This window comes from Motacilla alba, chromosome 3 (genome assembly GCF_015832195.1).
Source record: "Motacilla alba alba isolate MOTALB_02 chromosome 3, Motacilla_alba_V1.0_pri, whole genome shotgun sequence".
NCBI classification, from domain to species: domain Eukaryota; kingdom Metazoa; phylum Chordata; class Aves; order Passeriformes; family Motacillidae; genus Motacilla; species Motacilla alba.
This window is the reverse complement of record NC_052018.1, coordinates 26,711,457-26,723,733: the sequence shown is the minus strand read 5'-3', so window position 1 is coordinate 26,723,733 and position 12,277 is coordinate 26,711,457. Positions and strand designations below refer to the sequence as shown.

General features: G+C 35.8%; 1 protein-coding gene across 8 annotated transcripts in view; it reads right to left on the bottom strand.

Moving 5' to 3' along the window:
- Window positions 1-12,277, bottom strand: part of PHF3 (PHD finger protein 3) — a 49,607-nt gene that overhangs the window by 25,263 nt on the left and 12,067 nt on the right. For 4 of the 8 annotated variants that reach the window (XM_038131822.1, XM_038131830.1, XM_038131823.1 and 1 more), the window contains 2 exons: window positions 4,691-4,852; window positions 1,798-3,607 (listed from right to left, as the gene is read on the bottom strand). In XM_038131822.1, the coding sequence (XP_037987750.1) occupies window positions 1,798-3,607; window positions 4,691-4,852 (1,972 nt within the window). Of the gene's footprint in view, window positions 1-1,797; window positions 3,608-4,690; window positions 4,853-5,107; window positions 5,184-5,409; window positions 5,527-12,277 lie in introns of all 8 variants that reach the window. The other 4 variants (XM_038131825.1, XM_038131826.1, XM_038131828.1 and 1 more) reach the window with 3 other exon arrangements.

Here is a 12,277-nt window from a genome sequence, read left to right as displayed (position 1 = left end):
AAAGACTGACATTACAACACTGATGATACCCATAATTACCATCTGTGGTAACTCACGGGCTGTCTGAATCCAACCTCAGCTGGTGATTCATACACTATATTATTCTTCTGGCAGCAGTAAGAACTGGCAATGCAAAACTGGGTTTGTTGAACTTAATCTTATATTGCTGTGTATCCCTATATCTTCTGTAACACTACTTTGACTTTATAAACTAAAATAAGTAGATTTAACTGACTCACTGCCACATCTTCCCACACTGGTTAGCCCCATTTAGTAATAAAAATCAAGACTTTCTGAACTCTAACAAGACATTGAAAAAAAAACTAAACCACAGAATGCCTAAAATATTAACAAAAACAGAAAGAATATAGCACAAGTTCAAGTCAAAGATGCATTTTTAACAGCTATCAAGTAGTTTAAATTCCAAATATCATATTTTGCTTTAAAAATATCTACAGAAGCATTTTTTTTATCCAGAAAAATAAAAGCCTTTTGGGATGTAAACAATTCACTGAAATACAGGCTACTCATACAGTTTTACTGTCATGGTAATACCTAAGATGAAAAAAACTAAGGAGATGTAACCTGCTTAAAATTAAACACTCTTACAAAGACACAGATTATATGAGTCTTAAAAATAAAGGAATTTAAAAAAAAACCAAAAAACACATGGAACTAAATTTGAGCACCCCTTCAATCAGGTAATCTTCAGCAATAAGGCAGAGCAAACCTCTTATCAATTCTTTTAGGAGGCCACAATGATGCCGTTACTGTAGCTGTACAGTAAATGAATTTTCATGTATTTGTTTTTCAAATATGACACAATGAGTCAAAGCTCAGAAGGGCTTCTTAGATACAAACAAATGGCAAAAAAACCTCCTCAGGTGACAAAGGTAATTGTTCCATATTTCACTCTGATGTATGGAGTTCTAAAGCACAATCACCAAAAATTACTATTAAAACTTTCCCTCACATAAGCTAATCACAAATATCTTCAATTTACCATTAAAAAACAAAAACTAGGCTAGCATGTAGAATAGCAACAAAAAATACTTTAATATTAAAACACAGTATGTGTAATAAAAGAATTCTTATTCTTAGACTAATAGATCATTAGTGAAATCCAATGGTCTTTTTCAGCTAACTCTGTAGAACAAGTTTTGCCACAGAGGGATATTATCAACTTCAGATGCAACGCACTACTAAGTTTAAAGGCAATTTCAGATATGCCCACGTGGAAGTTTTTCATATTCTTCCTTCTCTCCTCCCTGGCAATTACTTAATTACAGTTACATGAAACCTCAGGGCACTGATTACACAAAGTGAAAAAAATCTCTGTATCTCTTCTATTAGAATTGGACCTATACCAGATAAAAGTCACATGAAAGCAACTATTTGATTTTTTTTTGGTTGATGGTGATCCTTCCACTTAAGAGGTTTCTGGAAAGAAGGAAATGACAACCTGGAATACAGATACCTAATTTTTTTTCTATGAAAAAAAGTCAAGCTTAAAGTGCATAATTAAACAGCATAGAAGAATTATACAATCATCAAAATATGTACTCATGTAATAAAACATTTGTATTCAAACTTTTGGGCCAAAGTAGTTTCTAATGCTCTGTTTATATGATCAAAAAAAGTGTATGAGTGCAAAGGAAATTAACTGTATGATACACAGACTTGTATTGCCAGACTAGAACTTTGTTTTGGCATGAGCAGCATAAATCATTTGGTGGAAGGAAAAATACTACCTTCCAAGACCAGTAATAAATTCCTAAAACACACTGCCACACACACCTGTTGCCATGTGGCTTTTTGCAAAAGCCACACTGTTTGCTGGGCACCCAAATATGTCTGCTTTCACTAGCAGAGGTATGTTCCAAGCCTTCCTTTTTAACAGTTGAAATGTTATCTGGAATGAACAACGGAGGTTCATCAAGTGAAAGACTTTTGCTACTTCTTCTCTGGCGAGGTTGGAGATTCCTATCATTTCTTTTTGACTTGTTTTTTTCCTTATCATCCTCCTTCAGATGTTCTACAACAGAGGGATCTTTAGTCTCTGCCTCTTCCTTTGTAGAGTTATTTGCTTTTAGCCCAGTTGCAAGTTGGTGTTTGCTGGCTTGCTTCTGACCAGGATGTGAAACATGACCTGACAATGAATGCACAGAGTGGTGGGTATCTTTAGAACAGCTTTGATGAGTAGGAGATTTCTCACTTGCTTTTTGAACTGATGACTTCTGGGCTTGCCCAGAAGCCTGGACTCGGGGTATTTTCTTTAGCTTTGTGTTGGTCTGTTTTTTTACAGTCACCCCTGAAATGCTACTCTTTTCTTTCAAACTCATATCAGATTGTTTCTTTCTTATTTTAACTGGGTTACTTGGATGCTGATGACTCTCTTGCTCATCCGCATTTCGCTTCAGACTTGCTGAAGAGGGACTGTGAAGGCCCGAAACAGCAACACCAGCTCTTGTTCTTGACCGTGTCATTTCTTGTTGCACTGAGCCTGATTTCTGCCGAGTACCAGCAGCCAGATTTTGTTTATTCTGTACTACAGATTTACTATTCCGGGGCCTAATGCTCTTTTCACATTTTGTTGAAATACCAATTTGTTTCTCATCATCCTGAAATTTTGATGCCTCTGGGCCTTCTACTTTAGTACTGACGATCTGCTGCTGTACATTTTGGCTTGACTGGTCAACAACAGTGCTTTCTAAAATGCTATTTCCTGGGTCAGCAGAAGTAAACTCTTTGCTTTTCAGGTCTTCATTATCACAGTCTGTACTGTCCAATACTTTCTCAGATGGAGTTTCAGTTTTCTCCATGCCCTTGTCATCACCTCCAGCTTCTGTTACACATTCCTTTACTGACAATGTATTTTCATCAAGAACTTCCATACTGTGGGAACCTGAACTGCAATCAACCCCCTCTTTCATAGAGCTGGATAAATTTGAAGAGGTTTCACTAATTCCATCTGTATTCACGCAAGCACTAGATGAATCATTATCTTTTCCAGTTACTTCAATTTGATTATGTTGTTCTGCTTTCTTCTCTGCTTTATTATCAGTCTTTTCTTCTGAAGAATTTTCCAAGCCCACTGAATCAATCACATCACTGGTTTCATTTTTAACTGGAATCACTACAGTATCTGCAGATGCCGAACAAACTGACTCTGCACTCCCAGAGTCAGGGTTCATTGCAACCTCTACTATTTCCTTTGCTTCCCCAGGAGAAGGAGAACAGGGTTCTGTTAAATTAGCACAACTTAACTCTTGGGATGTTTCTTCAACTTTTGCCTGCTCAGGGGTTTCAGACTTTATTTCTTTCCCATCTTCAGGACCAGGCAAACATTTTGTATTACTCTGGGATGCTGTTACTGCTGCTGCTGTTCCTTCCACCTGTCCTGATCGTCTTGTACTACGCCTAACCTCTCTAGGCTGCTCCGTTTTCAAGCGTGCAGCAACATCTGTCTCTTTAACTGGACTTCTCTCTTGTTTCTGTCCATTTTTTTGAGTAGATCCACTTTTTACAGATGATTTCTTAGTATTAAGAGGAGGAGCAACATTTGAACGCTTAGCTAGCGTGCTCTGCCGCAGACTCCGTACTGGTTCTAGGAAGGGAAAAAGAAAATCTCTTAGCTATCCTGCTTCCTTCTTTTTGCAAATACAAGATTTGCCTACAACAAAAGTGACTTACCCCAATTTAGCTTACTGGATACAAAGAGGACTTAAAATTTAGTTTTTTACTCAACTTAAAAACCTCCCCCAAAACTAAATTACTTGCATTTCAATTTTATACTGGCATAGTTTGGAAGTAAAATCCCATTATTCTAAAAGCAATGAAATTTCTAAGTAGTACATACAAAACACGAACAATGATCAAAAGACAATCAAAACTAACTCTACTTTTCTACCTCAAACAAAAATTGCACAAGCTATATTGTGATTAGAAATATAACTGGAGATTAAAAATATTTTAGAGAACAGTCTACAAATCTGAGATCCAGTCACATTCTCACCTGATGACAACTTTCATATTTTCTAAACAAGTAACCATTCCAGTGGCTTTCTAAACAGCATAATCACCAGCTTTGTACCACAGGCTTCTATTTAAATTCTGATTGACATATTAAATAATTTTATCTTTTTAACTCAACTGCTCTATAGGGGACAAAAGCAGAGCAGTAAATAACTCCAGTTCAACAAATTAGAAAACCCGTAACTATAATAAATTAGCTAACACAAAGAATTAAAATATTTTATATTAAGTACCTTGAGATATTTTGATTAAAGACTTTCTAACTGTAATTACTATAAACTAATTTAAAGTAAAAAGAGGATATGCAAATAAAAATAGAATCAAAACTTTAATTGGAAATAGAGACATGCTAACCTAATATTCCAATGCTGTTTTGCAACTCCACCATGCTTTTGTACCATACTATTAATCTAATGTAGGTAAAACAATCAAAATCTCAAAAATTAGTTTTATGACCATAATAAAACCACTAAATATTTATTAAAGAGGAATTCTAATCCACTCATACCCTATGGATGCCAGCTTCTAGCTGCAGTGTATGAAAAAGGAGGTTTCTATATTGGAATTCACACAGCCAAGTTAAATTTATAAATGTTAGGGGTGGGATTTTAAAGATTTGATTTACTTCGAATGTACAAACACAATCTATAATCACCTTGTGCCATTAAACGTGGTGATTTCCTTGGTGATGTGACTGATGCTTCTTCAGCACGGCTTCTCAAACTCCTATTAGGTAAAGCAAGCTCATCATCATCAATGGTGTCATTACCACTCTCTTTAACTCCTTCTTCATCCATAGTATCATCAAGACCAATAACTGGAAAAAACAAACAAACAAGAAAGAGCCTCAAACTTAAAATGATCAACAAGTGTTGCAACTGTAATGCTAAGCAAGACACGGGAAGAGACATTAAAAAATAAATAAATTTGCAATCTAAAATCCAACAAAAGAGAAAAAAAATTAAGAAATAAAGGACAGAAAATTCACATGTGAGGCAGTTTCAGTGTAGAAGAAGCTACCCACAGCTTAAAACTTCTGTAGATAGTCCTCATAGCTTTTTTGTGGACTCACATTTTTTTGGGGTTTTTATGCCACAGGAAGATCCCCAGTCTTAGAGGATCAGCTGCCCCTCACTGTCCCTTCCCACCTAAGAAAAAGTGAAGAAAGGTAAACAGCAAAAAGAGCTGATCCAGAAGTGCAGAGTGTAATAATCACAGTTTTCTGACAGGATACCATTTTAAAACTCTCAGCCCCACCCATACAACATATCTGTGCCTGTAATGTCTTTTTGGAAGAGCTTTAAGTACAGTAAGCACTTAACCTCCCAGGAGAGACAGGGAACATTGTCATTGTCACTCCTATCCTCCACTAACCTGAGAAAGGTCCCAGAGGTTGCTCCTGAAAACAGGTTTCCTAAGAGGCAGTCAGGTCACTACACCAGCCATTCTCCTCACTTGCTCTAAATTCGGTTCTTGCAGTGGTAGCCTCTCCTATTTAAAGATCCTATGTGTGATTAATGGTCCCCATGGGATGCAAAATTTGTGAGATCAAGCCAAACACCCAAGTGACTTTACAAAACACGTAGGAAGGTCTAACAAATGTAACAGAGACTCCAAACAATCAAGTATGCCTGTTTTTCACTACTAAGACACAACCTTGAAGCATTTTTAAGATAAACTCACATGACATATAAGATATCTAAAAATTTCTAAATATTGCTTACTTAAAAATTATATAAAATAACACATCGATCAGAAAAGTAAAAAAGCAAGAAGTTAAAAATTGTTAGAATTTTTGGACCAGCTTAGAAAATCTGTCAACTCCTGGTCCTTCTCAAGTCTGATATTACCGCAATTTTAAAAAATCAATGAAAAATAAAGTAACCAAGCAACATGTTAGAATTTCAAATATTTGAAAGATTTTTATCAGCCTCTTAAGGAAGGCTGATCATGGCACCAGGCACTCAGCATTCTGAACCTCTGTAATCAGATGGATGCCAGAAGCTAAAAGCTAGGAACTTCTTAAGCTAACAATTTATGGTCATTTATTTTATTTTAACCATTATTTTTAGTTACTGCATTGTAAATACCATTTACAAGGAAAAGTGTTTGAGGAAATTACTGTCCGCCTCCACTCTCCAATCCACAGAGCCACCTTTATATCTGTGTGTGTTTACAAACATACAGACATCACATGCAAGGTGCATGAGGCTGATAAATTTGGTCTTACTCCACTCAAGAGCGTTCCTTAATCACTTATTAGCTATAAGCTACATACCGGACACACTAGCAAAAAAATTACATTGTAACTGCCCTATTAGACATTATTTTCCCAGCAAATATCTAATACTGGCCATTGTCTACGATGGAAACCTGAATGAGAAGGACCCTCACTCTAACTGCAGCTGCCCGTTCTCTTGTTCTCAAAGATTATATCCTCCCAGTAGCTCTGCACTTTGGTATTTGTGTTTTCATAGTGTTCCTGCAAAACACGAAACTGGCTTTTGGGAACAGACTGTGACAAAAGAGACTCCTTTCACATCCAATTCTGTTCTTTCTGTGTAGAACTAAACTATTGAAGACAGCATCAAAAATAAGAACTACTAGGACAGCTTCTGAAACAACTGGAGCATATTAAAGGACTGACATTAGTCTTGGGCTTTACAACGTTCTTGCTCAAGTTATGGAATTTCTACAACCTCCTTTACTAATAACAAGAGACACATTCAGTCCATTATTGACAGACAGTGTGAAATATTAGAATTAAAGTATTTTCATACTTACAAGACCCTGTGCTGTAGCTTTAATTTTACAGAGGAATTGAAGCACAGAATCTTGCTAATTTCAAACCACCTGAGCTACAACTCAGCTAGTAAAAAACAGTCTCATGAGGCCCCTGATGAGGAGCATTCCACACAGACCCTGCTGGGAAGAGAAAAATGACACAGAACAGCAATAGATAGAGAGAAGACTAAGAAAGTAAATTATGAAGGAGAAGTGGAGGTAAAGAAACAACCCTAGGAAAGGTAAACCAACAAAAGTAAATTATGAAGGAGAAGTGGAGGTAAAGAAACAACCCTAGGAAAGGTAAACCAACAAAAGCAAAATCAGAAAGAACAAAAAAAACAGAGATGATCTTAGTAATAAATATCTAAAAATTATCTCAGCATTAAGTATAGAAATTTAAAAAATAAAATAGGAAAAAATCAAAAAGGAATAAAGAAAAAACTTATCTGAATAGAAGAGTTGTACACCAGTGTACAACTGAACAGACTGCAAATAAGAAAAGTACAAGTCACATTCAACATATTTATACTGGAAAAGGCACCACTGACCGTCACCTTACTATTTTGAGTTTCTCCATTACTTGCAAAGTATCTAAACTTCCAAACTGCTGGTTTGTACTACTGACTCACTTTTTATATGTTATACCATAATAGAACAACATTCAGTAAAAACAGTCTACTTGCAAATTTAAAGCAATGTTTTTCCTATGCTAAAACAAAAGCAATGACCATTTTTTAATTTTTTGGCCATGTAAAACTTAAGACAACAAGACTTACTTTCTGGTGAAAGAGGAGGTATAGAGAAGGAAACACCCCGAACGTTTATAAATCTTTACTTTTATTAACATAAGACTTTCCTCCGTTATTTTCAGCCACAACTAAGGCAAACACTCAGGTTTTTTGACACACTGACCAAGGTAAATATCAAGTGTAGAAATAAACTTCTTCTCTGTAGATGTTAGCCCTGGATTTCTTTTGCTTAGGTAACCACACCAAACAGAACATCCTGCTTTGCACTGCTGTAAAACGCTATGTCCAGCTGAATCATACTAATGGCAGGAATGTGCAAATCCACAGTAGATTCCATATAAGCATCACAGATTATATGGAAATGGTTGAACATTGTAAAATTTCTGCATTACATGGGAATAACAACACAGAGATGTAACACAATTCTTCAATGAAAAGAACAGTTACAGTCTAAAGCAGTAACTAACACGTGGAGGTAAGCCTTCTGAAGAGCTAACAAACTCCAGTGAAACAACAAAACATATAAAGACAGTGATACTTTGTCAGTAAGTCTCAAGATTGTAAATGAGGATGGTATACTTTCTATGAGAAACCTTTTTCCTATTGACATTTGTGATGCATATGTTCAAGAAACAGGATTAAGAATACTTTCTGTTCAAAAAAGATATATTTTCAAGAGAAATTACGTGACTGATGAGGTAACTTACATAAGGAAACACCTAACTCCAATTGTTTTACCAAAGTTTGCCTGTAACCCATTGAACTGAGACTTTGCCTCGAAATACCTTGAACTGACTGTCCAGTGCAAGAAAAGAATCACAGTAAGTAACATGAAATATTAACTAAATACTTGCTCCCACTCTCCATTAATGTCTGTGTTGTTAAGAGGTAATTTTACAGTCTTTACAATAAAGACATATGAAAATCAGCTAGGATAAATAAATTTAATATAGCATGTATCTTGACAGAGGACTGCATGCCCATTTTATTAAAAAGATGGAGCTACATCACAAGCCTACTGAACAGTGGTTCTTTAGTGACACAAGCCTGTTACATTGGAAATAAGGAGCAGAAAAACAAATTTCAATAACAAAGTAAAAACACCACATCAAACCAAGCACTTTAATGTAAATTAATTAATTTTATTAAGAAGGGAGTCTTCATGTATTTACAAATCAGAGAGCTAATCTAAACTGCTTTGCAAATCTTAGTACAGATCCAACCTCTTTTCACTCATGAAACTGATTCAAAGGCATAACTAAATACTTCAGAAGGACCTATGCTGGGGAATATAGGTAGTTTGCCACCCACAAACAGAAAAAGGCACAAAATAAATATTCTCCAGGTTCTCAACACCAATAAAGTAAATTTAAATTTTATACAGAAAAGTTACTGCCTTGGTCATAAATCACTGTGTAGCTGTTCATATGGACAGCTTGGAAGAAGGAAGGCATAAAGAGGTAAGAAAACTGAGAGAAACAACCGTAAACCAAATTCTGGAATCTCAAAGTTACATTCAAAATTACTTCAAATGTATGAGGAAAAATACATGTACATTTGGCTTTAGTGAAAAGAGCCCGAAATGCCTAACACAGCCAGGCATCACGCCAGCTAAAGAAAAGAGTATTTGTAGTCAGAAAAATTGGTTTGGCTTCAAAGATTCAGTAGGTAATAATGATTTTAGCAGAGGTAATGCTGCTTTTAACAACACTCATGAAAACACAGGCTAAAACTAGAAAAAGCAGGCTGCACTTTAGGGAAACACTTTCCCAGCAGCAATCCAGAGGGACAGAAGAAAAAGGGCAATTAAAAAGATGTCCCTAACACATTTTGTACATTTTGTGATTCTTACAGCATCAGTCTTCCTTATCATTTATGGTAAGTACATGATTTGATAAACATACCCATAAACTAAATTAGTTAAAAGCTTGATTTTAATATGAAATCTAGAAATGTCTCCAGATGATATGCAACTAAAATTCCATTCCCTGTATTATAACAAATCAAACTACCCTAGCAAATGACATCCTGAAAACCTACACTGTTTGCGATTACCAATTTGATTTACCAAGAATTACCAATTTAGTATGAGTGCTAAGTTATTTAGCTCACTGGCATGCAACCAGTATGACCTGCTATGTTCACAGGTGGATAAGCTTCCAGCATGTCTTCCAGCAAGAACAGAACAAAACAGAAAACCTATCACTAGGGTACCATTCAAAGTTGAAATAAGTGTGTTGCTCTTAAAAGAGTTCTGTCTTAGTCTAAACTTCAGAGTTTCCACTTCTTATCAATGAATTGCTCAATAAGGTTAAAAAAAAAAAATCAACACAACCCCAAAAGCATGCTTCCACACTACTCAAACATTTAAGATGGCAAAGAGGTGTTCTACACAATATAATTTTCTACATTGGTCATGCACAGCTTGTAGGAACCACCACCCAATCAAACCAACAACAAGAAGCAGAGAGGCACCTAAAACATGATGTGGGACACTTCTGATTGCTTCAAGAATTTGGATTTTATTTACTTCTCAAAAGTTTCATTTTGTCCAGTTCTGTCCTTTAACTGGCAAGGAGAGCAGGTAGATCAATTTCTACTATCGACACAATGTCTTTCTGCTGATACCTACTTCAGCTCAGGAAGAGCTCTCCATAACTGCTAAGCTCCCATGAGCTGCAGTGAATAAGACGTGGATAGTTTGTACCTTGATTCACAGAGGTAGTAGAATTTCTTAATCATGCTGTAAGACCATCATTCTCCTCAGTCTAGCTCCATAAACCAGCAACCTAACTACATCTTTATAGCTTAGCAGTCATCCTTCACTAACACATTCTAAAAGGATTTCAGCATAATTTGACCTCTACCCTACTCAGCTTGTGAGAGTCATAGAGTTATGTCTACCTCTGCTCAAAGCTATAACCAGGATCACCCACAAAGTATCTCATTCTCTTCTCTAAATATGTAATTATTCAATCAAAGCTGAAAAGATAAGCTCATATTATTACTCTAACCCCATTCTGTTACTCAGTGGCAATTATAAAGCAAGCTCGGCAAGTTTGATCTGTTCTGTCTTTGGTTTCTGCTGGTATTTGTCTGACCAACTTTGTCATCTAACCAAAGAAACTATCTCAATCCAGCACAATCTGGATTCAGGCCAAGAGATAAACATGAGACTGCTTTATTGGTACTGATATAGTTCTGACTATCAACAGATAGGCAACAAACATCCATTGTCACAGTCCTTCTATTTGTCATATACCAGTACTACTGACTGAGACACTCAGTACAAAAAAGGCATGGACCTGGTGAGGCGTGTCCAGAGGAGGCCACAAAAATGACTGGATGGCTGGAGCACCTGTTCTTTGAAGAAAGGCTGGCAGAGTTGGGGCTGTTTGGCCTGGAGAATACGTAGACACCTCATTGCAGCCTTTTAATACTTAAAAGAGGCTTATAAGCACAGACTTTTTAGTATGGTCTGTAGTGACAGGACAAGGGTAATGGTTTTAAACTAAAAAAAGAGTAGCTTCAGATTGGACGGAAGGGAGAACTCTTTTATTATGAGGGTGGTAAATCACTGAAAGAGGTTGCATGAGCACTTTGTTCCTTTTCTTAAACTGTTTAATAGTCTAGGCATGGGTTATGCAAAATATAGAATATATTAAAGCAAGTTTTATCAGGAGAGTTATGCTTTTTTACTTTTTAGACAAACTGAACTTGGTGTACAGATAAGCTTCCACCTAAACTAGGAAAAATAGCTTTTCCATGGCATAATTCATAAGAAGGGTACTACCATCTTGAATAACCACATTCTTACCAGCAGACTACATCAACAGTGTTAGATCACCAACAGTGTCAGACAAATCAAATAAATCACAGCTATATGAACTTTCAAGGAAAAAAGACAAGCAAAGAAACCATACTTCGAACTGATACTCATTATTCTTAACTAAAAAATTTTAAGCACATACTGCCGTCCTACCATGTCAGAATAAGGACAGTTCTTATCAAGACCTACAAAGAACAAGCAACAACAAGAACATTTCATGTTCTTTTGGATACCTATATTAATTCCAAATTACACATTTTAATTTCTTTACTGACATGTAGCTCTACTGGTGCTTCAGATTTAAAAACAAAATATTAAATTCATAAATTCAGCATAAATCAAATCAGCTTTGAATCCCTTAGTCTTCTGACAGCCTGAAATAGCAGCCCCCAAATAAATGCATTAGCTCAACTATTTTTAAGGACCTTAAAATAATTTTTATTATTTAATTAATAATAATATTAATTATTTCACTACTGATCACTTTCAGGACAAACACATGCCAGGAAGCACCTGAAAATTTCTCCATACCTTCCAAAATATCCAGCTGTACCCTATGAGTTAATTCAAGAATTTTAAATGCAGTACAGGTTTCCTGGAGGATGCACAGGATGCAATATAACAAAAGAATTTGCAAGTGAGGAGGAATTTGGTTTAGTTGTGTACATTATATGGTCTTATGCATATTAAGAGGGATACGATTTTTGTTTAGCAGGTTACAGAGAAGAATGCGTAGGAATACAGACTATTGCTAGAGTACACAAAAGCATTAAATATGGCCTCAAATTATTCTTCTGAAGTAGGAAAAAAAACCCAAATATCTTGTTTTGGTTTGATGGCTCACTTTTTTATTGCCTTAATTAATATCATCTTTGAT